At 39.2% G+C, this 26,315-nt stretch overlaps 1 protein-coding gene across 5 annotated transcripts in view; it reads left to right on the top strand.

The window, feature by feature from the left end:
• The window catches only part of SMURF1 (SMAD specific E3 ubiquitin protein ligase 1), a 112,423-nt gene that overhangs the window by 68,101 nt on the left and 18,007 nt on the right, over nucleotides 1-26,315 (top strand). For 2 of the 5 annotated variants that reach the window (XM_012758976.3, XM_012758975.3), the window contains exons 2-11: nucleotides 17,686-17,724; nucleotides 18,875-18,983; nucleotides 20,128-20,261; nucleotides 20,411-20,476; nucleotides 21,764-21,839; nucleotides 22,462-22,703; nucleotides 23,194-23,278; nucleotides 23,630-23,707; nucleotides 24,583-24,729; nucleotides 25,802-26,000. In XM_012758976.3, the coding sequence (XP_012614430.1) occupies nucleotides 17,686-17,724; nucleotides 18,875-18,983; nucleotides 20,128-20,261; nucleotides 20,411-20,476; nucleotides 21,764-21,839; nucleotides 22,462-22,703; nucleotides 23,194-23,278; nucleotides 23,630-23,707; nucleotides 24,583-24,729; nucleotides 25,802-26,000 (1,175 nt within the window). The remainder of the gene's footprint in view (nucleotides 1-17,685; nucleotides 17,725-18,874; nucleotides 18,984-20,127; nucleotides 20,262-20,410; nucleotides 20,477-21,763; nucleotides 21,840-22,461; nucleotides 22,704-23,193; nucleotides 23,279-23,629; nucleotides 23,708-24,582; nucleotides 24,730-25,801; nucleotides 26,001-26,315) is intronic. The other 3 variants (XM_012758979.3, XM_012758978.3, XM_012758977.3) reach the window with 2 other exon arrangements.

The following is a 26,315-nucleotide window of genomic DNA, read 5'->3' as shown; positions in this document are numbered from 1 at the left end:
ATTTCTTCATTTATGAAGTAATCATTTAGTAGGAGGTTGTTTAATTTCCACGTTTTTGTGTAGAAATGTGAGTTTCTGTTAGGGTTGATTTCTACTTTTATTCCACTGAGATCTGAGAAGGTACATGGTATGATTTCTATTTTTTTAAATTTCTTGAGATTTACTTTGTGTAAATCTCTAGGATATGGTCAATCTTAGAGAATGTCCCGTGAGCTGATGAGAAGAACGTATATTTAGTGGATTTTGGGTAGAATGTTCTGTAGGTGTCAGTCAGACCCAGTTGTTCCAGGGTTTTGTTTTAAGTCCATTATTTCTTTATTAATTTTCTGTTTGGAGGATCTGTCTTGTGCCGTCAGTGGGGTGTTGAAATCTCCAGTGATTATGGAGTTGCTATTAATCCTTTTGCTCAGATCCAGTAAGGTTTGCTTTATGAAACTGGGTGCACCTAAGTTGGGTGCATATATATTTAAAATTGTTATCTCTTCTTGTTGAAGTGTGCCCTTCACCATTATATAATGACCCTCTTTGTCTTTCACTACTTTTGTTGGTTTAAAAACTAAATCGTCTGAAATTAGAACTGCCACGCCAGCCTTCTTTTGGCTTCCACTTGCCTGGAATACTGATCTCCACCCTTTCACTTTTAGCCTATATGCATCCTTGCAGGTTAGATGTGTTTCCTGAAGACAGCATAGACTTGGCCTGTATTTTCTTATCCATTCAGCCAGCCTATGTCTCTTGAGTGGAGAGTTTAAGCCATTCACATTTATTGAGAGAACTGATAGGTAAGGTAGATTACTGTTTATTCTGTTGGGTTGGATGTTGTTGCTTTGATTTCTCTCTTGAGCCATTGTATTATCTGGCCTTTAGTCTTTGGGTTTTGGTTGTTTTTATATTTGTGAGTTTTTATTATGTTGTTCCGTGCATAGCACTGTTTTGAGTACTTCTTGTAGGGCTGGTCTTGTCTTGGTGAATTCTCTGAGACTTTGCTTGTCTGAGAATGTCTTTATTTCTCCTTCATATATGAAGCTTAGTTTTGCAGGGAAGAAGATTCTAGGCTGGGCATTGTTTTGTTTCAGAAGAGTAAGAATGGGGCCCCAGTCTCTCCTTGCTTGTAAAGTCTCATTAGAGAAGTCTGGTGTTATTCGAATTGGCTTTCCCTTGTATGTCACTTGCTCCTTCCGTCTTACAGCTCTTAGAAGGGCCTCTTTGGTTGATATTTTGGTCAGTCTGATGACTGCATGTCGTGACGTCTTCCTGTTTGCATTGAATCTCCCAGGGGTCCTCTGAGCTTCTTGAACTTGTATATAGAGATTTTGAGCAAGGCCTGGGAAATTTTCCTCTATTATATCTTCAAATAGCTTGTCCAACCCCAGGGTGTTGTCTTCTTCCCCTTCTGGTAACCCTATGACCCTCACATTAGGTTTCTTCACATAATCCCACATCTCTTGTAGGCTTTGCTCTTTTCTCTTGTTTCTCTGCTCTATCTCCGTGATGGTTTTATTTAGTTGGAGGGTGTTATCTTCAAGCTCTGAGATTCTTTCTTCTGATTGATCTACCCTGTTCTTGAGACTTTCCACTGTATTTTGTAGTTCCCTGAATTGATTCTTCATTTCCAGGAGTTCGGTTAACCTTTTCTTCATTGTGTCCATTTCTTTTTCCAGATCCTGGAGGCTTTTTGTGGTTTCTTTGTGTTGGTTATTGAGTTGTTGTTGCAGCTCGGTGAGTGTTCTTATGATCCACATACGGAATTCCTCTTCTGTCATTTTGGTTGCCTGATTTGGGTTGGTGTCCGTTTCTAGGGGGCTGGTGCTCCTCCTTTGGGGGTGTGTTTTCCGTTTGGTTCTTCATATTTCCTGAGTTCCTTCGCTGATTTCTTCCCATGTAGATCAGTTGTTGTTTCTTTCCTTTAGGTTTTTGTTTGGATATTCACACGCCTTGTTTAGCTTCTGAGCCGTTAGGTGGTGTCTGTGGGTGAGATTCGACCACTCCCTGTATAATGAGTCAGTGGGTGCCGTGATAAGGCTGTGCAGGATGCCGTCCCTGTCAGTAGGTGGCGCTTGCTTGGAGGAACAGGCTATGCTGTTGTTTTTGTGTCCTGTTATCAGCTCTTGTTCTGGGCGGAGCTGGGTTGGGTAAGCCTGCCCTCAGGCACCACCAGTGCCGTTAGCAGGGGTCAAAGTTCTGTTCTCTGCTTCCAGGAAAAGCTGTCAGGGCAGGGCTGGAATGGTCCCTGCTCAGCCAGAAAGTCTGCTTGTGGGGGTAGGACTGTCTGAGACCCGCAGTCTAGAGCGGGCCTCGCTTCTTTCCACCCTCCCCAACTCCGCAGCTACTCCTGGGCCTCTGCCAGCAGGCCAGACCACACGTCACCAGGCCTCCCAGGATTGTGATGCCTGCGGGGAGGTTCCCTGGGCAGAAATGCTGCCTGGGCTGGGCGCACGGCCTCCCTTTGGTGGGAGGGTTGCCCTCTAGGATGCTGATCTGCCCCTGGAGGCACACACACCTCCACAGGCTGTTCACAAATATCCCTTCTGTGACCCGGGCAATGCTAGCCCTCGGTGCAGGGGATCTGGTCTGCAGGTCCGACCTCTGGGTCCCAGAGTTCAAACTGTATCCCCACCAGGGAGAGGGTTTCCGGTCCCAATTCACCCACAGGGAGCCCAAGCTGTGTCTGTGTCTCTCAGCCTCTGAGTCAGCACCGTTCTCCTGGGAACACCATGCCAGCAGCACCTGGGAGGGCTGGCGGGTAGGGAGCTCACAGTCTGAGTTCCCCTTAGTCAGCTGTAGGGTCCCAAAAGGGAAGGTCCCGTTCCCTGGAGGTGCCTCCGGCTGGTGGCTATATTGTCTCTCTGGGCAGCCGCAGGTAGGGTCGGCGGAGGGGAGAAGGAGGCAATATGGCGCCTGCCAGGCGGCTCGGGTCTGTGCACACGGAGGTGCACAGGGATTTGGGAGTCTGGTGCCGTGTCCGCTACAGGCTCACCGCTAGCTGGCAGCGGCTGTCTCTGGGCTGGTGTCCGCAGGTCTCTCCACCCGCTGGGGAGCCCACCAGCAGTCCCAAATGCAGGGGAGGGGAAAGGTGATTTATCCACCTACCCTTCCCGCTGTTCTCCGGGCTGCTCCAGCGGTCTCAGCTTCCAGTTCTGCTCCGAAGCCTCCTCCCGTGGAGTCTCCCAGGGTCTCAGGTACCCCCTCCTTCTGGCCCTCGTCTGCTGTATGCTCGCCTTCTTGCTTCTTTTTTCTTTTCTTTTTCTTTTTTTTTTTTTTTGAGACAGAGTCTCACTTTGTTGCCCAGGCTAGAGTGAGTGCCGTGGCGTCAGCCTAGCTCACAGCAACCTCAATCTCCTGGGCTCAGCGATCCTACTGCCTCAGCCTCCCGAGTAGCTGGGACTACAGGCATGCGCCACCATGCCCGGCTAATTTTTTGTATATATATTTTTAGTTGGTCAATTAGTTACTTTCTATTTTTGGTAGAGACGGGGTCTCGCTCAGGCTGGTTTCGAACTCCTGACCTTGAGCGATCCGCCCGCCTCGGCCTCCCAAAGTGCTAGGATTACAGGAGTGAGCCACCGCGCCCGGCTTCTTTTTTCTAATTTCTGCTAGAATCTGTCATTTCTGCAGAGACACTCTTTCTGGCGGTGTTTCTTGTCCGCCATCTTGATCCTCCCTCCAGAGCTGTGTTTTTGTTAACTTTTTAAATCAACTTGATGGAAGTATAATTTATCTATGTACTCATTTTAAGTGTATAGTTCAATGAGTTTTGACAAATGTATGATCCTTATGTAACCACTGTCCTGTTAAAACATTCCCATCACTCCAGAAAGTCCCTCTTGACCTTCTGTAGTCATTCTTCCCACACCACCCCTGGATCTTCAGCCTGTGATCTGCATTTTATTACTGTTGATTAGTTTTGCCTGTTCTAAAGTTTCACATGTGTGCAATGTGCAGTCATGTAGTATGTACTTTTAAGTGTTTCTTAATGCTTCTGAGATTTATCCATGTTGTTGCATGTATCAGGAGTTCATTCTTTTCACTGCATTTATTCATTATGTGACTATACCACTGAACTATTCTTGCTTTTAACACTTAGACACCAAATGTTTGGGGTTTTTTTCACACCAAAACCAGTTCTGATACTAACAGGGTATCCTACAATTCAGTTCAGTTCTGAGACTAACTTCCCAGAGTTAGCACTGACTTCGCAGGCCTCAGTCCCACAAGACTACTCCTGTTTTATATGCCAGTTGCAAGTCAAAGGTTGTAACTATATTTCTGACTAATAAATAAATCAGGGTTCCCTTTGCAGGTTCAGTAATTGCTAGAATGCTTACAGGACTCAGAAAAATGCTACTTATGATTACTGGTTTATTATAAAAGATACAACTCAGGAACAGGCAAATGGAAGAGATGCATAGAGCAAGGTATGGGGAAGGGACACAAAGCTTCTCTGTGCTCTCTGGGCATGCCAGCACCTCGATGCCTTCACCAACACAGAAGCTCTACAAACCTTATTGTTCAGAAATTTTTATGGATGTCTCACTTTAGGCATGACTGGTTAAATCATTAGCCATTGGTGATTAAGTGCAATCTCAAGTTCTTTCCTGGAGGTCTAACACTCTAATCTCACCTTGATCTTTCTGGTGACCAGCCTCCATCCTGAAACTATGTAGGGTTGTCAGCCACAAGTCATCTCATTAATATACAAAATACACTCTTATCACTGGAGATTCCAAGTGTTTTAGGAACTATGTGCCAACAACCAAGGACAAAGAAACAAATGCATATTATCCCATAACCTTTCTTTATCCATTCATTTGTGGGTGGACATTGGGTTATAGTTTTTGGCCATTATGAATAAAGCTGCTATGACCTTTCATGCACAAGTGTTTTTGTGGACATACGTTTTCATTTCTTCAGGTAAAAACCTAGGAGTAGAATTACTACACCATAGTAGGGTAGATATGGCTGCTAAAACGTTCTCCTTAGTAACAGTTCCATTTTATATTTTCACAGGCAATGTTCAAGAGTCATAGCAACTCCACATCCCTTCCAACTTAGTATTGCCAATCTTTTTAATTTTAGTAATTCTGGTGAGTGTGGAGTGGTACCTTATTGTGGTTTTCATTTGGATTTTACTGACAATTAGTGATACTGAGCATGTTTTCATGTGCTTACTGGCCATGTGATGTCTTCTTTGGTAAAGTGTCCAGTTTTTAATTGGGCTGTTTTTGTTTTGATTATTGAGTGGTAAGAGTTCTTTATTCTGGATACACATTTGTTATCAGACATATATAGTGAGTATTTTCTAACAGTCTGTCTCTTGTCTTTTCCTTTCTTAATGGTATCTAATTTTTGTGTTATAGTAATTAATTTTTGTTGAAAAAATTAATTACTCATTTCAAGTCAGTTTTTGTGTATGATGTGAGTAATGGTTAAGCTTATTGTTATTTTTTTCCATAAAGATATCTCATTTATTCTGGCTGGATATTCTATTTTCTAGTCTGGAAAAGACAACTCCCCCCTTTGCCCCCGCCCCATTGAATTATTTTGACAGCTTTGATGAACATCAGTTGATTGACCTGTGAGTCTATATTTGAATTTTCTATTCTGTTCCGTGGAAGTTCATGATGGATTTGTAAATATTTAAGTGTACTACTCACTGAATTCTCACAAACTGACTGAACACATGTGTGCAAGCAGCACCCAGATCAAGAAGTAGAGCATAGGCCAGTCTCCCAAGTGCCTTCTGCATGAGTCCTTCCATTCCTTACCTTATACTGCTAAAGGATAATCGCTAGCCTGACTTTAACAGCATATATTAGGTCTGCCTATTTTTGTACTTTATATTAATATCAATGGCATCATGCAGTATGTATTACCTTGTGTTTTTCACTGAATATATTTGTAAGATTTATAAATGTATAGTATGCTGTTTTCATTGCTGTGTAGTAGTCCATTTTGTGACTACCACAACTTCTTTATTCATTGTACTGTTGATGGATATCCTAACAGTTCTCAGTCTTTGGCTATTACAAACCGTGCTGCTGTGATCCTTCATGGTGAACATATGTGTATGTGCATTTCCATTGAGTATATACTTAAAGGTAAATTGCTGGGTTATAATTGATTTTTTTAAGTTTTCAATGATTTTATGAATCCATTGTTGGCCACATTGATTTGAAAATTTTAATGTCACAACTTGTTTTATTCTCAATGCTCAGTTATCTGATGAAGCGGCATAATTCAGTGAACTGTGGTTTTCATTCATGAGATGGATCAATTCTTATCCTCATCACTAATTTTTCGAGGTCACCTTGAACAGTTGCTTTATCTCTTGGAGCTTCTATTTTTCTCCACTAAATTGAACATGATTTCATCCAGACTTATACTGTGAGGTGAATAATGATTAGCCAAATAATTATAAAAGCTTTTATGATAAAACCATGCAAAATAATGCCATTAAATACTTGGTGTTATAGAACCTAGCACTGTAAAATGATAAATAGGAAAGAAGTTATAAGGGACTTTGTTTTAGAAGATTGTGTATCTTCTGAGTTTTCCATAACAGTGTGGGATTCTGCAGGGTGTTACCTGGCTACACCTTCGGATTTTCTGTTGACCTTTTTCAGCACACCAGGTTAATACTGCCTCATTTGGTGGTATAGTAACTGGGAGAGAAAATGCGACACTGCTCTCTTGCTGTTGTTTATGATTACTTTTTTCCCTTGCCTATTTGTAGACGAGCTTGCTTAATTCTAGCTTCCTTCCCACAAAATCCCTCTATTCCCCTGTACTCTCAATATTTATCACTGTGTTTAAAATGGCTTCATCAAAAGATCATTATTGTCCGGGCGCAGTGGCTCACACCTGTAATCCAAGCACTCTGGGAGGCCGAGGAGGGCGGATTGCTTGAGGTCAGGAGTTCGAAACCAGCCTGAGCAAGAGCGAGACCCGTCTCCACTATAAATAGAAAGAAATTAATTGGCCAACTAATATACAGAGAAAAAATTAGCCGGGCATAGTGGTGCATGCCTGTAGTCTCAGCTACTCAGGAAGCTGAGGCAGCAGGATTGCTTGAGCCTAGGAGTCTGAGGTTGCTGTGAGCTAGGCTGACGCCAGCACTCACTCTAGCCTGGACAACAAAGCGAGACTCTGTCTCAAAAAAAAAAAAGATCATTATTAATATAAATGATCACAGCTTCCTTTATATTAATAGGTCTTCAAAAGTGAGTTGGGTGAGGATGTGTTTGGATTTATGTGGGTTCTTTCCCCATTAACCCAGGATGGAGTTAATTCACTTACCTTCTAAGGAGGCAATCAAATCCAATTTAACAATGACAGGTTTTTTGGGGTTAAAATTCATTTTCCTCCTGAAAGGTTTAGTTTTATACTATATGGTCTTAGGAGGATATTCTAAGTTTAAGAAGTCAATTTTAAGCAATTGTTAAAAAAAAAAAAAGATGATATTAGTTTACTTTCTTTCCTTAAAAGTCAAACCCTTAGGCAAGGGAAGAACCCTCAGAACAAGCACCATTCGTTCATCTTGGTATCTTGGTATCCTCAGTCCTTAGAACAGTGCTTGGCGTATGTGGTGTGTGGTCTGTGATCAGTAAATGTTGGTTAAATGGATAAATGGATTCACTTCTCAGAAGCACCTTTTCCTAACTGTGACTTTGGTTGGTCAAGTTATTTAATCTTTTAAGCCTCAATTTTCTCATCAGTAAAATGAATATAATAACAGTAACTGTCTCGTGGAATCCTGATGTGAAGTATATTCAACCCTGCATGTCAGATATTTAGTATAGTGTCTAGGTACACTGTAAGCATTCTATGACTTTTAGCTTCTGTTATTAGTTATCCTAAAGGGAATTAGATTGTACTTTTAAAGTTTCACAAAACAAAGACAAAGTTTCCAAACTATACACTGTGATTCCATTGACAGTTTCATCAAATGTCTGTGGAAGATGTGTCAGTCAGGTGGTTGCCTGGGAGACAGTCTGCTTCCCAGCCTGGTGCTCAAAGTCAAGTTGCAAACTGCTCATTAGTTCTTGGTTGTAAAATTACCATGAGCCTTTCAGGTGGTGAGATAGTAGACATTGAGGTCTGAAGTTTGGAATTAGTAAACATTGGCTTATATATGGCATTCAAGTAAGGGACATTTGGAAATAAAAGTAAACATGTTTAGGGAGACAGCATTGAATAATTAACCGATCTAAGAACTGATTACTTTTGGATTATAACTTTAAGTATTTAGACAAGACTTTCTCTAATGATAACTCTCAATTTCCTATGGTCAAAGGCAAGGAGATTCGCTTCTGTCTGTAAAATCACCTTGACTTGCAATGCCCTTGTTCTGCTTGGACACGTTTGAAACACCTTCCATTGGGTTTATTTAAGAAAGAAATGGGATCTGGAGATATAAATTGTCCTAGAGAGATAGACTTTAAATGAGATTCTTTTCTTACCTTCCAAACCAAAGTGTCTAGCCTATGATACTTGGGAAGAAACCAAACAAAAGAAAACAGTAGCTTTGGAAATTGCTTCCTGGAAGGCCTGTCTTCTTTCTTCTCCCAGGAAGAAGTCAGCCTGGCCTGCCTCAGGGACTGCAGATTCTGCATGGCAGATCCAGGGTATTAGAAAAAATGACATTTGAAAGTTAAAAGTAAAAAATCAAGTATGTACATCAGTTGTAGATTTTCTTGGAATGTAATGGTGTAACAAATCCTTGGAGATCATCCCTTAAGATGCAAAAATGACTATTCTTTCATAAGGGCTTTGTTCAAATAAAAAGTTCTAAGTGCTTTCCAGACTTTATTACTTCTTTTTGACTTGTACTTTATTTCTTCCTCATTGTAGTATTACTTCTGCTTTGAAACTGCAGAACATTTTCTTTTCTCAGTGCCAACCAAATGTTACTGACAATATTGTAAGAAATGGCATAAACTTGTTCTGAAGAACATGATCTATCAGGTGGCAGTGTGCAAAGCAGCTAAGCCCTGGACTCCTCATGGAGTACAGGGTGGGAGTCAGACACATCACAGTGGTGGCTCTTGCAAAACTATTGTATTCATTCATTCAGTAAAGCAGTTATTCATTTATTACAATAAACATTCATTGAGCACTAACTTATGCCAGGTCCTGTGTTCTGTGCTAGGAATGTCATGGTTCAGAAGATCATCTCTGCCTTCTTGCTGCTTATATTCTACTGGGTTAGTTACATAGTTTTAAAAAAGTAAGGTTATTATCTAATTCATTTATTCAGCAAATATTTCAAAAGTAACCTGTGTGTGCCAGACACTGTTTCAGGCTCTAGACATATGGTGGTGAATAAGAAAGATACAGTCCTTATTCCAGTGCAGCTAGATGTTAGCAGTATACAAATAAATACAAGATTTAATTTCAGACTCTGCCAAGAGCTACAGTGCTGCTGCGCTAGTGTAGAGTGGGCTGGGGTGGAGTGGAGAGAAATGTGTGAAAAAGAGCTTTTCAGACTAGAAAGAATCACACAAATGGTATTAGTATTTGCTGCTGGTGGAGACCTAGGGGGACAGGCAGAGGAGTAGGCACATCACCACCCCTTCTTCGGAGCTGAGCTTTGCCTCATGGGCCAGGGGGGCATTTTCTGCTAGAGCAGCCCCGCCTCACCCTGCAAGGTCTGGGGGTGTGATTGAACTATCACACTTCCGATTTCAAATGATTCATGTGATTTTGTCATTTATTTTTAATTTAATGCATTTATATAAAATGAACTATAACATCTATATTTTAAGCAGCAAGGTGTTTTGAAAACCCATCTCAGGAGTGTCTGTATACTAGAGATTCACCCCTACCTCCAAAACTAATAGGGATGGCTGATGGTTGCTAAGACATGTTTTGTTAACTTAGAAAATTTTCCCTGCAAAGAAAAAGTCATTTTATCATCTAGTGGTATCTGAATAGTGGAAATGTATTTGTGTGTTGTGTATATATATAAACTTATTGAAAAGGATTGGAAAAAAGTGTTTGTTTCAGTAAGCAAATAATGGAATATAGAGTTTAGTTCTATTGTATAGGCTTAAAATTTTTGGCATTTTGAGTCTGTTTACATAACTGAAATTTATTTTTTTCTCTTAATACAAATTTGAAGGTTTCCTAAATTTGTATCAGATCTGATAGATTGGGGGCTCTGGTACAGTGGAGTGGTGAAACACACTGACCAGAGAACTTACTCATTGCCTTTAACAGGGATTCTGTTTTTACCTTTTTTTGTAGCTTAAATGTTTTTTCCCAGGGAAAATTTTAAAAAGTGAGTTTTAGATCTAAAAGTTAGTTGAAATAGATAGCTAAAACATGTTGGCAGCTATTCTAGGTGGTAAGTTATATTTTCTAACAAATGAAAATTTTACTTAGATGTTTTAAACTATTGAAATGATGGCTTTAATTTTCTGTTTTTAGCACTCTACCTCTCCTTGGCTTACTTTTTGTTTCTTGTTCTTCACAAGGTCTGTGTTGCGTGCCTGTCGTGTGGCCAAGCACCACATTTAGCCCATGTCTAAAGGGATGGAGACGGAGTTCCTCCTTCAGGGGGGCTTAACTTAGCTGAGGGGACAGAGCAGCTCTTAAGGAAAGTAACTGAGTACTAAACTATCTGGTTCTTAAAGTAGAAAGATTAAAAACAGAGGCTAGATTGTTGATGCTTAGAGTAGTAATTCCAAGATCAGTTAAAACATTTATGTAAATGTGGGCATCAACACAATGTTGCCCAGTTTTTATTCTGCCAAGTCACTGGTAAGACTATTACCAGCTTTTGTTACCTCCTTTCACTAAAGAAAGGACATTTTAACATGAAAAAAGCAGAAAAGGCAATATCAGAACAAGGAACAGCCGTTTAAAATTAATTAGTTCAGTTTTGTGAAAACCCCACTATGTTGTCCTTCTTTTTTTCATTTTGGCACTAGTGAAAATGTCATCACAGAGTGATGTTTGGGAAACACTGGCCTGAATGAGGCTTCACCGAGAAAGTACCTGGCCTAGATCCTGAAGACAGAGCCCGCGGGCAGAGAGGGATGGTCAAATGGTCTGCTGGGGGAGAATAAACTCCTGGAGGTAGTCAGAGTTGGGTGGCCGGGAGGGGGTAATGGACCAAGCTATACTTTGAGGAATAGTGGGAAATAAAAGTGATTTTGGTGAATGGGAAACCTTAAAACCCAGGGAGAAATTTAGATTTGCAGTAAAATATTAATATAATGCAGAGCCATTAAAGTGTTTGGGCCCTAAGAACATGAAAATGGCATTTCAAAAGCTTAATCTGGTGCTAAGTGTCTTGTGGGCTGGGGAGGCTTTAGTAAGGGTGGGTGCTGTTGTGTGTAGGTGAAGCCAAGAATAGGAGAGTGGGTATAAAAATAGAGGAAGAGACAAATCCAAAAGACATTTAGAAGAAGGAAATGATAGGACGTGGTGACACATATAAGAGGAAGAGAGGAGTAAAAAAAAATTGCAGCTGACTGGGTGCAGTGGCTCCCACCTATAATCCCAACACTTTAGGAGGCCTAGGTGGGAGGATTGCTTGAGGCCAGGAGTTCAAGGCCAGCCTTGACAACATAGCAAGACCCTATCTCTAAAAAAAAAAAATCAGCTGGGCCTGGTGGTCCACACCTATAGTTCCAGCTACTTGGGAGCTGAGGTAGGAGGATCACGTAAGCCCAGGAGTTGGAGGCTGCGGTAGTAAGCTATGATCATGGCACTGCCCTCTAGGCTGGGTTACAGAGCAAGACTCTGTCTTCAAAAAAAAAAAAAAAAAAATTGCAGCAGAAATTTCTAGCTTCCAAGGAGAGAAGTATAGTGGAAGTATTGATACAAATTAGAAAATCTCTCAAGATAGAATAATGTAATAGATTTGTGTTGTTATAGCTCATCCTGGAGTGAGTAAAAACACAAACAGTATTTTTATGACCTTAGTTTTTGTCAGAGACCTGGTAAGGAAGCTTGTCTTACTAACTGAATGTACCTCACTTCCTTTCCATGTTTTCTAATGCTTAGTGAACATTATGTAATTTGCTTTGACCATATCTCCAACATTAGGACAACTGTGGTGTGTGATTAGGAAATTATGGGATGTCTGAGACATGATCTGGCTCCGGTAATAGTTCCAAGTTAGAATTGAAGCAACCATGTAGGGGTCTACACTGAAAAATACGCTCAGTTTTGTGTAAGAGTAAATGTCTTTTATTCATTGTTGTATCCCCAGAACCTCACTCATAATTGGTTCATAAACATATTTTTAACAAATGAGTGATAGATCTAGATAGAGTAGGGTTTTATGCTGTGTAATAAATGACTTCATATATCTCATAGAGTGGGCAAAGAGAATGCCACTGCAAGATCACAAAATTATTTTAGTAGGAGAAATCATATGCCATTAACTAAACTGGATTCAGAATGACCCTAAATGATCCGTACACAAAATTGAGGCAACATTTAATTTGTGCTAACACTACTAAGACCTTTTCCACTTTATGATGTAACCAAATTCCACTGAAATGAGCGTTAAATTAAAACATTGCAGCCTTGTAAATTGAACAAAGATTAATATTTTTGAGATATGTGACCAACATTATTCCATTCAGAAGCAGTCTAGCACCAGCACCTCAGAAAACTAGAGCCCAGAATTGCTGGCTACTATTTGAGGCTGGGGAGGTGGGGGGGGGCATCAGAGTCTCACAGGCCTGCGGTTTTGCAGTGGGAAACTCCTGGAGAATTTTCAAAGGCAGAGACAGAGGAGATTTAAGACATGAGGAGAGACATGGTTTGAAACTGCAGAACATTTTTTTTTCTCAGTGCCAACCAAATGTTGAGGCAGAGACATGAGGAGATTTAAGTCTTGAAAAGATCACTTTGTCATAGCTGACGCTGGGAGCTTGGACAAGGGAGATGCTGAGAAGTCGACACAGTCGAGGGACATTGTGAGGCAAAAGAACAACATGTAGGCCGGGCGCTGTGGCTCACACCTGTAATCCTAGCTCTTGGGAGGCCGAGGCGGGCGGATTGCTCAAGGTCAGGAGTTCAAAACCAGCCTGAGCAAGAGCGAGACCCCGTCTCTACTATAAATAGAAAGAAATTAATTGGCCAACTGATATATGTATAAAAAATTAGCCGGGCATGGTGGCACATGCCTGTAGTCCCAGCTACCAGGGAGGCTGAGGCAGAAGGATCACTCGAGCCCAGGAGTTTGAGGTTGCTGTGAGCTAGGCTGACGCCACGGCACTCACTCTAGCCTGGGCAACAAAGCGAGACTCTGTCTCAAAAAAAAAAAAAAAAAAAAAAGAACAACATGTAGGTGTGTGGTTTGTGCAGTTGATAGGTCCTGCCGATGTTACCTAAAGTAACTCATCCCGGGAGAGGACCAGGTTTCTACTCAGAGGGGAAGGACCTCAACCTCAGTTTTGGACTCTTTGTGTTTTATATGAGAGCTGTTGAGATATTGAAAGCTTTGGGAAAGAAAAGGGAAGCTGAAGGAAACAAAACATAGCAGGCCCACATGGGGAGAGTTCAAATGGTTGATTTAAAATTAATGTAAGAAAATTAATAGTTCTCCTATATCCAGATAATAATTAGAAAACACAACGAAAGGATTCCCATTCACAGTAGTAATAAAAACCAAAATACTTAAGAGTAAGCCCAAATAGAAATGTGTAAGATTTACCACTAGATCTACCAGATAGACCAGGTAGATCCACTAGATCTAGATCTATCACTCATTTATATAAAAGTAAAGTATTTTATGAAATACTTTAAAACTTCACTTAAGGGCATTGAAGAACTCAAGAAAGGGATAAATATACTACAATCAAGAATGAGAATGCTCAATATTATAAAGAGGTAAAAATTCTCCTCAAATTTACTTATGAAGTCATTTTTAAAAACTTGTTCAAAATGATTCTGAAATTTAGTGGGGAAAAACAAGCATGTGAGACCAGCCAGGTAAATGCTGAACAAAAAGTAATGATGAGGTTCTGGGGGCATGTATTTTCTATTTATACATTTCCATACTTTCAAGTACATATTACTTTTGTAATTAGAGAAACAAGCAATAAAAACACCAATGGGAACTGTAATAAATTATGATGTATCCACTAAAAAGACTGAGGTGGAAAGGAAGGCTGTGAAGATTACATTACACTGATGAAGAAATATTATTGCTGAAATAGAAACAGAAAACATTATTAGGGAATACTATGAACAACTGTATGCCAACAAATAGATAACTTAGGTGAAATCACCAAATTTCTAGGATAAGGACAAGGATTCCCACCACTTGTATCCAAACTACCAAAGCTGATTGAAGAAGAAATGGAAAAATCTGAATAGACCTATAAAAAATAAGGAGATTGGATTAGTAATTTAAAACACCTCCCATAAAGCAAAGCCCAGGTCTAGATGGCTTCACTGGTGAATTCTTCCAAATGTTAAAGAAGAATTAATACCAATTCTTCACAAACACTTCCCCAAAAAAGAAGAGGAAGAGGAGGGAACATTTCCCATCTCATTTTCTGAGGCCAGTATTACTCTGATACCAAAACTAGACAAAGACTATAAAGAAAAGGAAAGCTACAGCCCAACAGCCCTTATGAATATAGTCATAAAATTCCTCAACAAAATACTAGCAAACCAAATATAATGGTATATTAAAAGGATTGTGCATCGTGACCAAGTGGAATTTATCTCAGAATGCAGGATTGGTTTAGCATCTGAAAATCAAGTAATATGATACACCATATCAGTATAGAAAGGGCAAACACCAAATGAGCATCTCAATACATGTAGAAAAAAGTGTTTGACAAAATCTAACACCACTTCATGATAAAAACACTTAATACTTAAACTAGGAATAGAAGGAAACTTCCTCAACCTAATAAAGTACATCTATAAAAAACCCACAACTTAATGGCTGAAAGACTGAATGCTTTCCCTCTAAGATCAGGAACAAGACAAGGATTCCCATCACTTGTATTCAGTATTGTACTGAAGGTACTAGGCAATTAGGCAAGAAAAAGAAATAAAAGACATTCAGATTAGAAAAGAAGAAGTAAAACTATATTTGCGGATGACATGATCTTATATAGAGAAAATTCAAAGGAATCCACAAAAAAGTATTATAGTTCAGCAATGTTGCAAGATATGAGTATACAAAAATCAATTGTATTTTTGTACACTGTCAATGAACAATCTGAAAATAAAATTAAGAAAATAATTCTATTTGCAATAGCATCAAAGAGAATAAAATAGGAATAGATTTAATAGAAGCAGCATAAAATTTATACTCTGAAAACTACAAAACAAAGTTGATTAAATTTAAAGAAGACCTAAATAAGTGGAAGGACATCTCATGTTTGTGGATTAGACAATTTAATATTATTAAAATTGCAGTATTCCCCAAATTCACCTATGGATTCAGTACAATCCCCATCAAATCCAGACTGGCTTTTGTTGCAGAAATTGACAAGCTGATCCTAAAATTCATATGGAAATTTAAGAGATCCAGAATAGCCAAAAAAGTCTTGAAAAAGAACAGGGTTGGAAGACTCTTGCTTCCTGATTTCAAAACTTACTATAAATCCATGGTAATCAAGATAGGGTGGTCAAGGCACGCGGAGAGACATATGGATTAATGGAATAGAATTGAGAGACCACAAACAAGTTCTTGCATTTATAGTGAATTGGTTATCAACAAGGGTGCCAAGACAAGTCAGTGGGGAAGAATAGTCTTTTCAACAAATGGTGATGGGAAGCTGGATATCCACTTGCAATACACAAAAAAAATTAACTCAGAACAGAGCACAGACCTAAATGTATTTTTAAGAGGTAAAAGTGTAAAATTCTTATAAGGAAATATAGGAGTAAATCCTCAAGACCTGGGGTTATACAAAGCCTTCTAAGATATGACACCAAAGAAAATAGATAAATTGGACTTCATTAAAATTGAAAACTTTGGTGCTTCAAAGGACACTATCAAGAAAGTAAAAAGACAACCCACAGAATGGGAGAAAATATTTGCAAATCATATACCTGATGAGGGTATTTAGAATATATAAAGAATTCTCACAAGTCAATAGTAAAAAAATAAATAACCCAATGTAAAAGTGGGAAAACGATTGGAAACGAAATTTCTTCAAAGAAGATACACTAATAGCTAATAAGCACATGAAAAGATGCTCAAAGCCTTTAGTCATCAGAGAAATGCAAATCAGAACCACAGAGGTATAAAATCACAGAAAATAATGAGTATTAATGAGGATGAGGAGAAATTGAAACCCTCATACACTACTAGTGGGAATATAAAATGGTACCAATGCTGTGGAACACAGCCTGGAGGGTCCTCAAAATGTTAAACAGTTACCTTATGACTCAGCAATTTCACTCATAGTTTTATAATGAAAAGAAATAAAATATATGTCTGCATAACAACATGTACAGGATTATTTATAATAGCCCTAAAGTAGAAACAACCCTAAAGTTCATCAATTAATGAATGGAAAAAGAAAATGTGGTATATCCATACAATGGACTATTACTCAGTTATAAAAAGGGGTAAGTCTTGATTCATTCTACAACATGGATGAACCTTGAATACATTATGCTAAGTGGAAGAAGCCAGTCATAAAGGACCACATATTACAGGATTCCATTTATATGAAATGTCTAGAATAGGCAAATCCTTAGAGATGGAAAGTAGATTAGTGGTTTCCTAGGACTGGGAAATTTGAGGTTAAATGAGGAGTGAGTGCTAATGGATATGATATTTCTTTTTGGGATGACAAAAGTGTTCTAAAATTGATAGTGATGATAATTGTCCAACCTCATGAGTATACTATTAATAAAAACCACTGAGTTGTACACTTTAAAAGGGTGAATTTTACGGTACATTATATCTTGATAATGGTGTTATATAAAAAATACTAAGTGCAAGTTTGCAGAACAATACATAATAGGTGAACATAGTTTTATAAAGTAAGTTCTTAATAGAACATATTCTTAAAAATTAGCAAAATTTGTGAAGCAGTACAAAAGAAAATAGTGTATTTTCTCTTGACATAGTAACTTTTATTGTGTAGCAAGCAGGTTTGGTGACAAAATTTCTTAATAATCGATATCACCTTATTAATAAAATAACAATAGCATTAATTGCTTTCTTTATATATACCAACACTGCTGAATTCATAACATGCATTTTTGTCATTTGTTTTTCACAACACCCTGAGGATGGCCCCATATTTTCTACCACTCTCCCCTTTCTACAAAGTTTACGCTTATAAAGTTGTATTATTTGTCAGAATATAAAAAATACATAGTTCCTTTTGATGTTGTTGTTAGCAGTAGCTATAGGGGTATAAATACTTCAAGTCTCTTTATTTGAATTGGTTTTTATGTGATCCTTTGCAGTTTGAGAGTATATTGATAAATCCATGTGTATATGCTTAAGATTCTAAGTTTACACTAAAGCATTTTGGATTTGTTATAGTTGATCTCCAATTTGAGGAGAAAATGCTTTTTAGATAGTTGGTGGTTTTTTATTTAATGTGATACTAAATTTGAAAGACAAATCATTGGCAAAGATAATTTTAAGAGTCTTTATTTTTCTTCTGTAAATATCAACCAGCTATGTGGAAATCTTGTCCATAAATGTTAACCTTAGTAATTTTTATTTGTTTTTAGTATTATGTGCCAAGAACCTTGCAAAGAAAGACTTCTTCAGTAAGTAAACACTCATTTTTGCTCTTAAAATTAATATTATTCATATATTTCTGAAATTTTAAACATTTAAAAAAATCTAGGTATGTTTTCATAGAAGTCCTGCCCTTTATTGAATGGGACTCCAGATTTGGACAAACTTTATTTCCTAGTTGCTACATCACTGGGACTCCTTAGCTCAAAGGCACAGAATTTATAAATCATTCCTCAAGCCTGTCTCATGCCCCATTCCAGCCACATCCTGTTTTTTCTGCCCACTCCCCCAGTCCCCCAATTAGGATATTTCTTTCTGCTGGGTGAAGTATTCTCAGCTTAAATACAAATGGGATTTTTTTTAATCAAATAGCTGGGTTTGAGTAAAGTTGGTAATCAAATTTTATAAATTAAATCACATTTTTAAAGCTCTGTAATTAAAGGAATTGTAAAAAAATAGAGAATCATTTTGTAAAGGAAATAAAACACTCTGTAACGTAAGAAATTCACCTATTATAAAGTAGTTGCCTGCAGCATTAAGTTCTTTACACACTTTCTGATCTTCATAAGAATGCTGTACGGCTCTTAAGTGGTATTATTCACACTTTAAGATGAAGAAACTTAGGCTCTAAGGCTTTCTCCAAACAGCTAGAAGCTCCAGCGGGTGGCTCACACCCAGTTCTGTCTCCAAAAAACCCTTACACGTTGCCACCTATGTAATAAACCTGTCTGACTCATACTCCAGCATTTAGGGATTTACCAAATTAAGACTTGATGAATAAGATAGGCAAAGATCAGTAAACAAGATTTCTGGGCATTATTATTTTTTAGAAAGTATAAATGCAATTAATTTCTGATAGCTTTTCTTCCATTTCATTAGCCCCACTTAGTGATCAGAAATGGAAATTTGAATTTAAGCCTATATTTATAGTTTTATTTTTTTCTGTCCTTAAAATCTGAGAGTGGAGGCATACTAAGTTGTCTTTCTTAGAAACATAAATAGAAATGACTTATTTTGCTGATTGAAACTATCTTTAAATTAGAGAAGAAAATGTCTAAGAGTCATCTTCTTTACCAAATTAGATGATCTTGAAGCTCCCTGTAGCCTGATAGACTGTGTTCTGTGTCACGTTGATAGATCTGTAGTCTCATCTGGGTATGGCTGTCTTCCCTCCTCTAGGACTCCCTGACCCCTTTGCAAAGATTGTCGTGGACGGGTCTGGGCAGTGCCACTCAACCGACACTGTGAAAAACACATTGGACCCAAAGTGGAACCAGCACTATGATCTGTGAGTTGTACATTCTGTAAGCCATTTGGGGAATGGCAGAGAAGTAGGTGTCTAGATTTTAAGACAAATATTTAAGGGGAAAAAAAGGATTACTATTTATTGATAACAAAAGTAGATGGCCAAATGAATACACATTGCCGAATTTTAGAACTCACATACTTGGAAGTTCTTGTGTTTGGCATTTTGATAGATTTTTATGGTTTGGTTCTGTAACTGTGATCCTCAAACTTTTCAGTCTCCTGGCCATTTTGGCAGAGAACAGGCCATGGTTCACATAATCTATATGCTACTGTTTTTCAGTAAAACCCTAAGCCTATTGGTAGTTTTTACCTAAAAAATGCATTATTATGATTACATATTTCTGTTGACTTTTAAGATTTAGTACAAAGTACTAAAGTACAAATACACTTTCTGTAAGAGAAAATACAGTTCTGCATGTTCGAATTATATAATCCATTAGACAATTTCTTATATTCCTTCAAAACATGGACTGTATATTGAAAACTACTATTTTATGTGCACCTATGTTTTCATATTCCTGCTAAGAAATTTTCATGAAAGTAACCAAAAGATTATTATTATTATTTTAATTAACACAAATTGTACTGTATTAGGTGGGGTTTTAGTAGCTATATTTGAAGACTCAGTCTCAGTTACACTGAGGTTCTACTTGGGGCTTGGAATGTGGTTGTCAATTCTTGTCCTGAAAGTTCCTCTCTCTCTATGGTTGACTTGCACTAAGAATAAGTGGGGATTTAATGACTTAGTATCTTTTTGAGTACTTTGAATGGATCTATGGGTTTATAAGTAGTCCCTTGTTGCAAACTATCATCTTATATTAAGCTTAATTGCTGGGAAGTTATGAATCATGTCATTATCCTATGGAACTATTAAAATATAGTAAATCTCTGTTATGAGATTATTATTATCACGTGGTTATCTACATTTGCTCTTTATATAACTGGTTGTACTTCTTTTTCCAAGCCCATTGAAATGAGTAGATGTATATTTATTGAATGCCTGTTACATGTGGAATATAGAGCCAACATTATTTTGTAAGGCTTCTTAAGTCAATCAGATAAAATCTCAATGAGGTACATAACTCAGAAATACAATTAAAAACGAGTTTGCATGTTCTTTCCAGATATGTAGGGAAAACTGATTCTATAACCATCAGTGTGTGGAACCACAAGAAAATTCACAAGAAGCAGGGAGCTGGCTTCCTCGGCTGTGTGCGGCTACTCTCCAATGCCATCAGCAGATTAAAAGATACGGGATGTAAGACGCAAATGTTTTTCTGCCTTTTAATGCAACCGAAGAAAGCTTATGAGGCCTCTTTTTTTTTTTTTTTAATGCTGAATACAGAATTCCTGCCTTCCTTCCTAGTTAACATTCTTTGGGTTAAGTTTTGAATTGTTTGTTTGCAGACCAGCGTTTGGATCTATGCAAACTAAATCCCTCAGATACTGATGCAGTTCGTGGCCAAATAGTGGGTAAGAACTTTCTCATCTGTATAAAGAGATGCTTTTACAGAACTTAACATTCAACTCTTCATCGCTGAGAAAACACACGGGCACTGGCAGTGCTGACATACTTCAAAGAACAAACTACATTCAGGGGCCATCTCTTCAACACTAAAAAGTTTTTTGTCTTGTGTGGTTTTTATTATTTTATTTAATTCCCTTCATCTAGTCACTTAAAGTTGAGTTAAAATGACTTGGGTACAGAAAGATTTAGGGCTATAATTTTAAATGTAATTTTAATTATCACGTTATTGGGCAATGAATTTGTCATCGTATTATCCAAGGGTAGATGATAAGAACGGTGGCCACATATGCAAGAATTGGGAAATAGTTTCTTCTGGAAAACCCATCATATGTGTAAAAAGCAAAGATGATCTGTAAACAATTCATATAATATGACTTGTAGAGACAGAGGATTATAGTATTTAGAGTGAAAAATTAAAATTTGGTATTGTTACAAAGTGTTGGTTAGAGGCAATCCATTGGAAGTGATTTATCTGTTAAATAACTATTGTCCACCCTTTTTCATTAGTATTTTAGCGTATCTCAACTGTCAATTGTAAGCATTGCAAGGAATCAAAGAAAACAGTGTCTCTGCAGCACACTGGAATAATTTTGTGATTCCAAATCTTTTAGGTATTGTCTTATGTAGACCCAACCTGAGATAAATGAACAGTGGGTATTCATGCTGAAAGCTGTCGTAATGAGAAAGTTCTCATTTAATGCTTTCCCATTTGTAATTTCTTCTTTTCTTTGTGGAGGGATATGCCAGGGGAAAAAAACAAAAAAATGGAAAACAACTTTATAAATGTCTTATTCATGGTAAAGATAGGTGATAAATATTTAGATTCATCTAGACTTTGATGATACCGAAAGTGCTCTCTGTGTCCTTATGGAGCCTAAGTCAAAATCTTCTTAAAAAATAAGGTACCTTAGAGGGACCTACTATATATTGCCTAATTTTAGAACTCACATACTTGGAAATTGCATTGTTGTTTTTATGGAGACCACGAGAAACAGCACCCTTTTCTGCTCCTTGTTTACAAGGAGTATTGCAGGCGGCACGTGGTTGTGGATGCAGCTACTGGGTAAGGTGCTTCATACTTGCAGGCGCAGGACTGTATATGTGTATGTACACACATAGGCCTCCTCATTTCTTAGGATGTTGTACACAAATTATACATTTGCAATGGCTCGCTGTATTACAATTGTGTAAAACACCACTGGATTTTAACGCAAGCCATTCTTCTGTTTTAGTCAGTTTACAGACACGAGACAGGATAGGTACCGGGGGCCCGGTGGTGGACTGCAGAGGACTGTTAGAAAATGAAGGGTACGTATCACTGCGTGTTGCACTCCGGGTTCTCTGCCACTTTGGCCTCTGATCATTGTGGCTGGGCAGTGGGTCCCAGGGGCTTCATTGTGCTAGTCTCCAAATCTTATGCAGAGATTTTATAATTTTCAGTTTAAGAGATTTTTTTTAAAAAGTATTTGCTTATAAGTGAAAATAGCCTATTAAGGTAAATTGTCTTCAAATTGCTCAGGGGTAAAGATTGATGTTTAAAAAGTACTTACTTAAAGGCATGATTGTATTTTATATAACCAGTAGTTCCATTATAGAGTAAAATAACAAGGAAAATGGAGTATTCGGATTTGATTTTAAATCAAGAAAAATGAAAGCTCATTTCATGAGCTCCTTGTAGTGCAAGGCTAGTTTTTCCAGGCATTCTGCTCTATCTGGGGTGGCCTTGTGATGCTTTAAGTATGGCTCCCCTTGGCTGTCTCTTCCTCTTGAAAGAGTCTTTCTTTTTGAGTGGGACGTGCTGAATTTACAAAACCAAGCCATTGGAACACTCTTAATTGTTGAAGGAAAGCAAAGTGAGCGTGTGCTATGTCCCCTGGGAGCCTAAGCGCGGGCTGGCGTTGCCATGCCTACTTGCCCTTCTGCCTCTCAGAACCGTGTATGAAGACTCGGGGCCCGGAAGGCCGCTCAGCTGCTTCATGGAGGAGCCAGCCCCTTACACAGACAGTACTGGTGCTGCTGCTGGCGGAGGGAACTGCAGGTTCGTGGAGTCCCCAAGTCAAGATCAAAGACTTCAGGTGCAGCGACTTCGAAATCCCGAGGTGCGAGGTTCACTACAGACACCTCAGAACCGACCACACGGCCACCAGTCACCGGAACTGCCTGAAGGCTATGGTGAGAGAATTCACCCTGCCGTGGCCAGTGTCATCTGCGCTATTTCAGAGATCTTTAGTTTTTTAACCCTTTCTTAGTTACCTGCACACGCCATAAATGCTGAAGGGCAGGTGGCTGTGCCCATCGATGGGTCGACGGTGTAAAAACAACTGGAAAAAGATGGTGATAAATCTTGCTGGTCATGAATTTTCAGCAAGTGCTCCCATCTCCCGGTTTAGAAATCATGTGAAAATTTTAGGCAAATGAATACAAAAGAGCACCCTGATGCCACGTAGGCTAGAGGAGGGTGTTTGTAGTGGTCTGGAAAGGACAGTGTGGGGTATGAGTGAGAGGGGGTCATTTGACAGCCTCAGAGAGAAGAACCGGAATGACAGGGGAGTGTGATTTGGATATGTCAGGTAATACCAGCAGTATTGGAGAATGGAGAATTGGTTGCAAACTCTCCTAGGAAATGGATTTATCTAATTGTATTCCCTCATTTCTTGTGCAGAACAAAGAACCACAGTACAGGGGCAAGTTTACTTTTTGCACACACAGACTGGAGTCAGCACATGGCACGACCCCAGGATACCCAGGTAGGTTTCCTAAAGTGCACAGCATCAAAGCTTTTTCCAGCAGTTGACTTGAAAAGCCAGTACCCTTCAAGATGTGTTGCTCTCATTTTTAAACTAAAAATATCACTGAATGAAATGATACGATGTCTGGGATTCGCTTCAGATAAGTTTGGGTGGGAGGTGAACAGGGGTATGTTTGAAACAAGCTTGACTGGCAGTTGATTATTATTGAAGTTGGTTACATGGCAATTCGTTATGGTCTCTCTCTAGTTTTTTGTATGCTTAAAAATTTCCATAATAAAAAGTTAAAAAGGAAATATAAAGACTCTATTACCCTTTCTCTCTTCTACTTTACTGTCCCTATTGCCTCAGTCCCTTGGGGACCATTCCTGGGGGAGATGAAGCTTTTCTATACGAATTCCTTCTACAAGGCCATACATCCGAGCCCAGGTCAGAGAGACCCCCACCCCACCCTGTAACGGAGTTAAGTTTCTTTTTTGCTTTGCTTTGCTTTTTTCTTTTAGAATAGCATTACTACCTAATAAGATTTTTAGTAATGCTTATTTCCTTTTGATTCATAATTTGTTTCATCTGAGAATAAGCTTCCTGTCTTTGATTTTCCAAGTCTATGTTGAATTTATGATTCATTATCTATAATTAGAATGGAAATATTACCTGCAAATGAATGAGGTGTCTCTTTAGTACCCACTGTAAGAAATGACAGGCTTTTGTGTTAATTAGAAAAGCAGCTTGGTCAGTAATGCTGTGCTCCCATCTGACTGTGGGTTGTATTGAAATAATTCATCAAGAGCTGAGAATGTAAAATACTTGCTTAACAAAAGCCAACTTGAAAATGAGAATGCCCCATCCTGGTGCAACTGTTTAGAATTGGCGAGTTTCAAATGCATTTTAATACATCCCCCTCAGCCTTGTAAAACTTGGTGCTGTCTGGAAGCTTTTTCAATGAAGCCACCTTTCTGACCTTGAGCATTTAACTTGTGGATTCAGACAGTTTTCCGATAGCACTAAGATACTTCCTCCGATCTGGGCCCTCTTACCTGGTGTTCCCTAGGTAGACCCTGTTTCTTATCATGGTTATAAGCTCTGAAAGTTCTATTTTTACCTGTCAGATGTTACTGCTGTTTGCAGCAGGTAGGCCTGGACTGAGTGGGGGTTTGGCGTAAGTAGCACCATGGCTGTCCATGTTGGCAGAACAGGGACACAGACACTTTGATAAGGAACCCCTGTGGCTCCTGTTGCTGAAGTTTGGGTCTTATTCCTGCATACTGAGCTGGAAAACCTCTCTGTATCTTCCATTTTGGTAGAGACCTTAACAGTGTGAATTGTGATGAACTCGGACCACTGCCACCAGGCTGGGAAGTCAGAAGCACAGTTTCTGGGAGAATATATTTTGTAGATCATAATAACCGAACTACCCAGTTTACAGACCCAAGGTTACACCACATCATGAAGTAAGCCTCAAAAAAATTTTTTGTTTACCTCTTTCATTTACAATTGAATGTTTTTTTGTGCTAATATTTTTCTTATCTACTGCATTGCTTGTTGAATAATAAGCATGAGCAAAATAATGATAAATATTTGGTGGACAATTGCGTTTTTTCAACTCTTAAATTAGCTGTGAAGAGTACTGAAGCCACATGTTGTCACCACCCTTTTCTTACATGCAGCCTGAATAAGTTTCACCGAGATGACAGGATTAGGCAGCTTCTCATTAGGGAAGCTTCCGCAGGCAGCACCCTTAGATTGAGTAGTAGAGCAGTGCAGTTTTTTCCTAGCGCCTGCGTGCTCTGGAAGGGCAACCATAGCGGAGACTGCTGCCTGCCGGAGCCCGTCCCTGTGCTTGTGGTTCCCAGGTAACTTGGGACTGGGAATTGCCTTAGATCCCATACTCAGCGTTCCAGGTTTGTTGTGTTCTCAGAACAAAATATCCCACATAGCTCTTGTAACCGACAGCTCTGTGTCACATTAGTGGCAAAACTTGAGCAAATGCCACTTTGGCACCTACTAGTCTTAGTCCTTTTATTTTACTGAAATTTGGCTTCTAATGAGTGGGCTTAGAAATCTCATGGTGACAAAAATGAGGAATGGTTATCGTCAGATGCCACTCGAATTGTTTACTCTTGTGCATGTTGCTTCCCTCCACTGTTACCTCCTTTTTAATTTTCCCCATTGACTCTGTTTCCTTCTCTTAGGGTGCATCTAATGGTGTGTCAGTCAGTCTTGTGGGTACGTGATAGGTGCATGATAAATGATAGCATTTTTTCTCTATAGTAAGACTGTATGAAATGAGTGGTTGCTTGGAATTGGGGTATCTCCTTTATTGGACCCTAGACCTATATTTAGGCTAACAGTAGCCATCAGCATTTTCCCATAGCTAGGTACATATTTATGTCATCAGGGAAACAAATTCTGCCTGAAGTTTTGTGCAGTGAACTGTCCCCAGTCCCTGCTGTGTGGGGGCATTGCTCACAGCTGCCACAGCAGTGGCTTCTGGGATGACTTTCTGCTTGTCTTCTTCTCAAGTCACCAGTGCCAACTCAAGGAGCCCAGCCAGCCGCTGCCCCTGCCCAGCGAAGGCTCTCTGGAAGACGAGGAGCTTCCTGCCCAGAGATATGAACGAGATTTAGTCCAGAAGCTAAAGGTCCTCAGACATGAACTGTCACTTCAGCAGCCCCAGGCTGGGCATTGCCGCATCGAAGTATCCAGAGAAGAAATCTTTGAGGTATAGAATTCAGTGCCTCTGACAGTCAGGCATAGGCTGTTCAGCCCTGTTAGTGAGGCCGGTCAGCCAGAGGCATTGCTTCCTGAGAACACTCCTTTGTCTTAAAGGGGGCTGCTCCAAACAAACTGCTCTGTGGGGGATTTCTGCATTTCAGTGAGCTCTCCTTTCTGTTTGGCATTTCAGGTATTGATTTAGTTACTAAGTGAAATGCAGGGCTTATCAGGACCCAAAGAGGGAACTGTATTCCCTTCTATGGTAAAAGTTCAAAAACTAGATAGCTTCTGAGGCGAGACTCTAGAGGTTTGCACAGAAACT

Source organism: Microcebus murinus, chromosome 19, assembly GCF_040939455.1.
Source record: "Microcebus murinus isolate Inina chromosome 19, M.murinus_Inina_mat1.0, whole genome shotgun sequence".
Lineage (NCBI taxonomy): Eukaryota > Metazoa > Chordata > Mammalia > Primates > Cheirogaleidae > Microcebus > Microcebus murinus.
The sequence above is the reverse complement of the archived record's forward strand: the minus strand, read 5'-3'. Positions and strand labels throughout refer to the sequence as shown.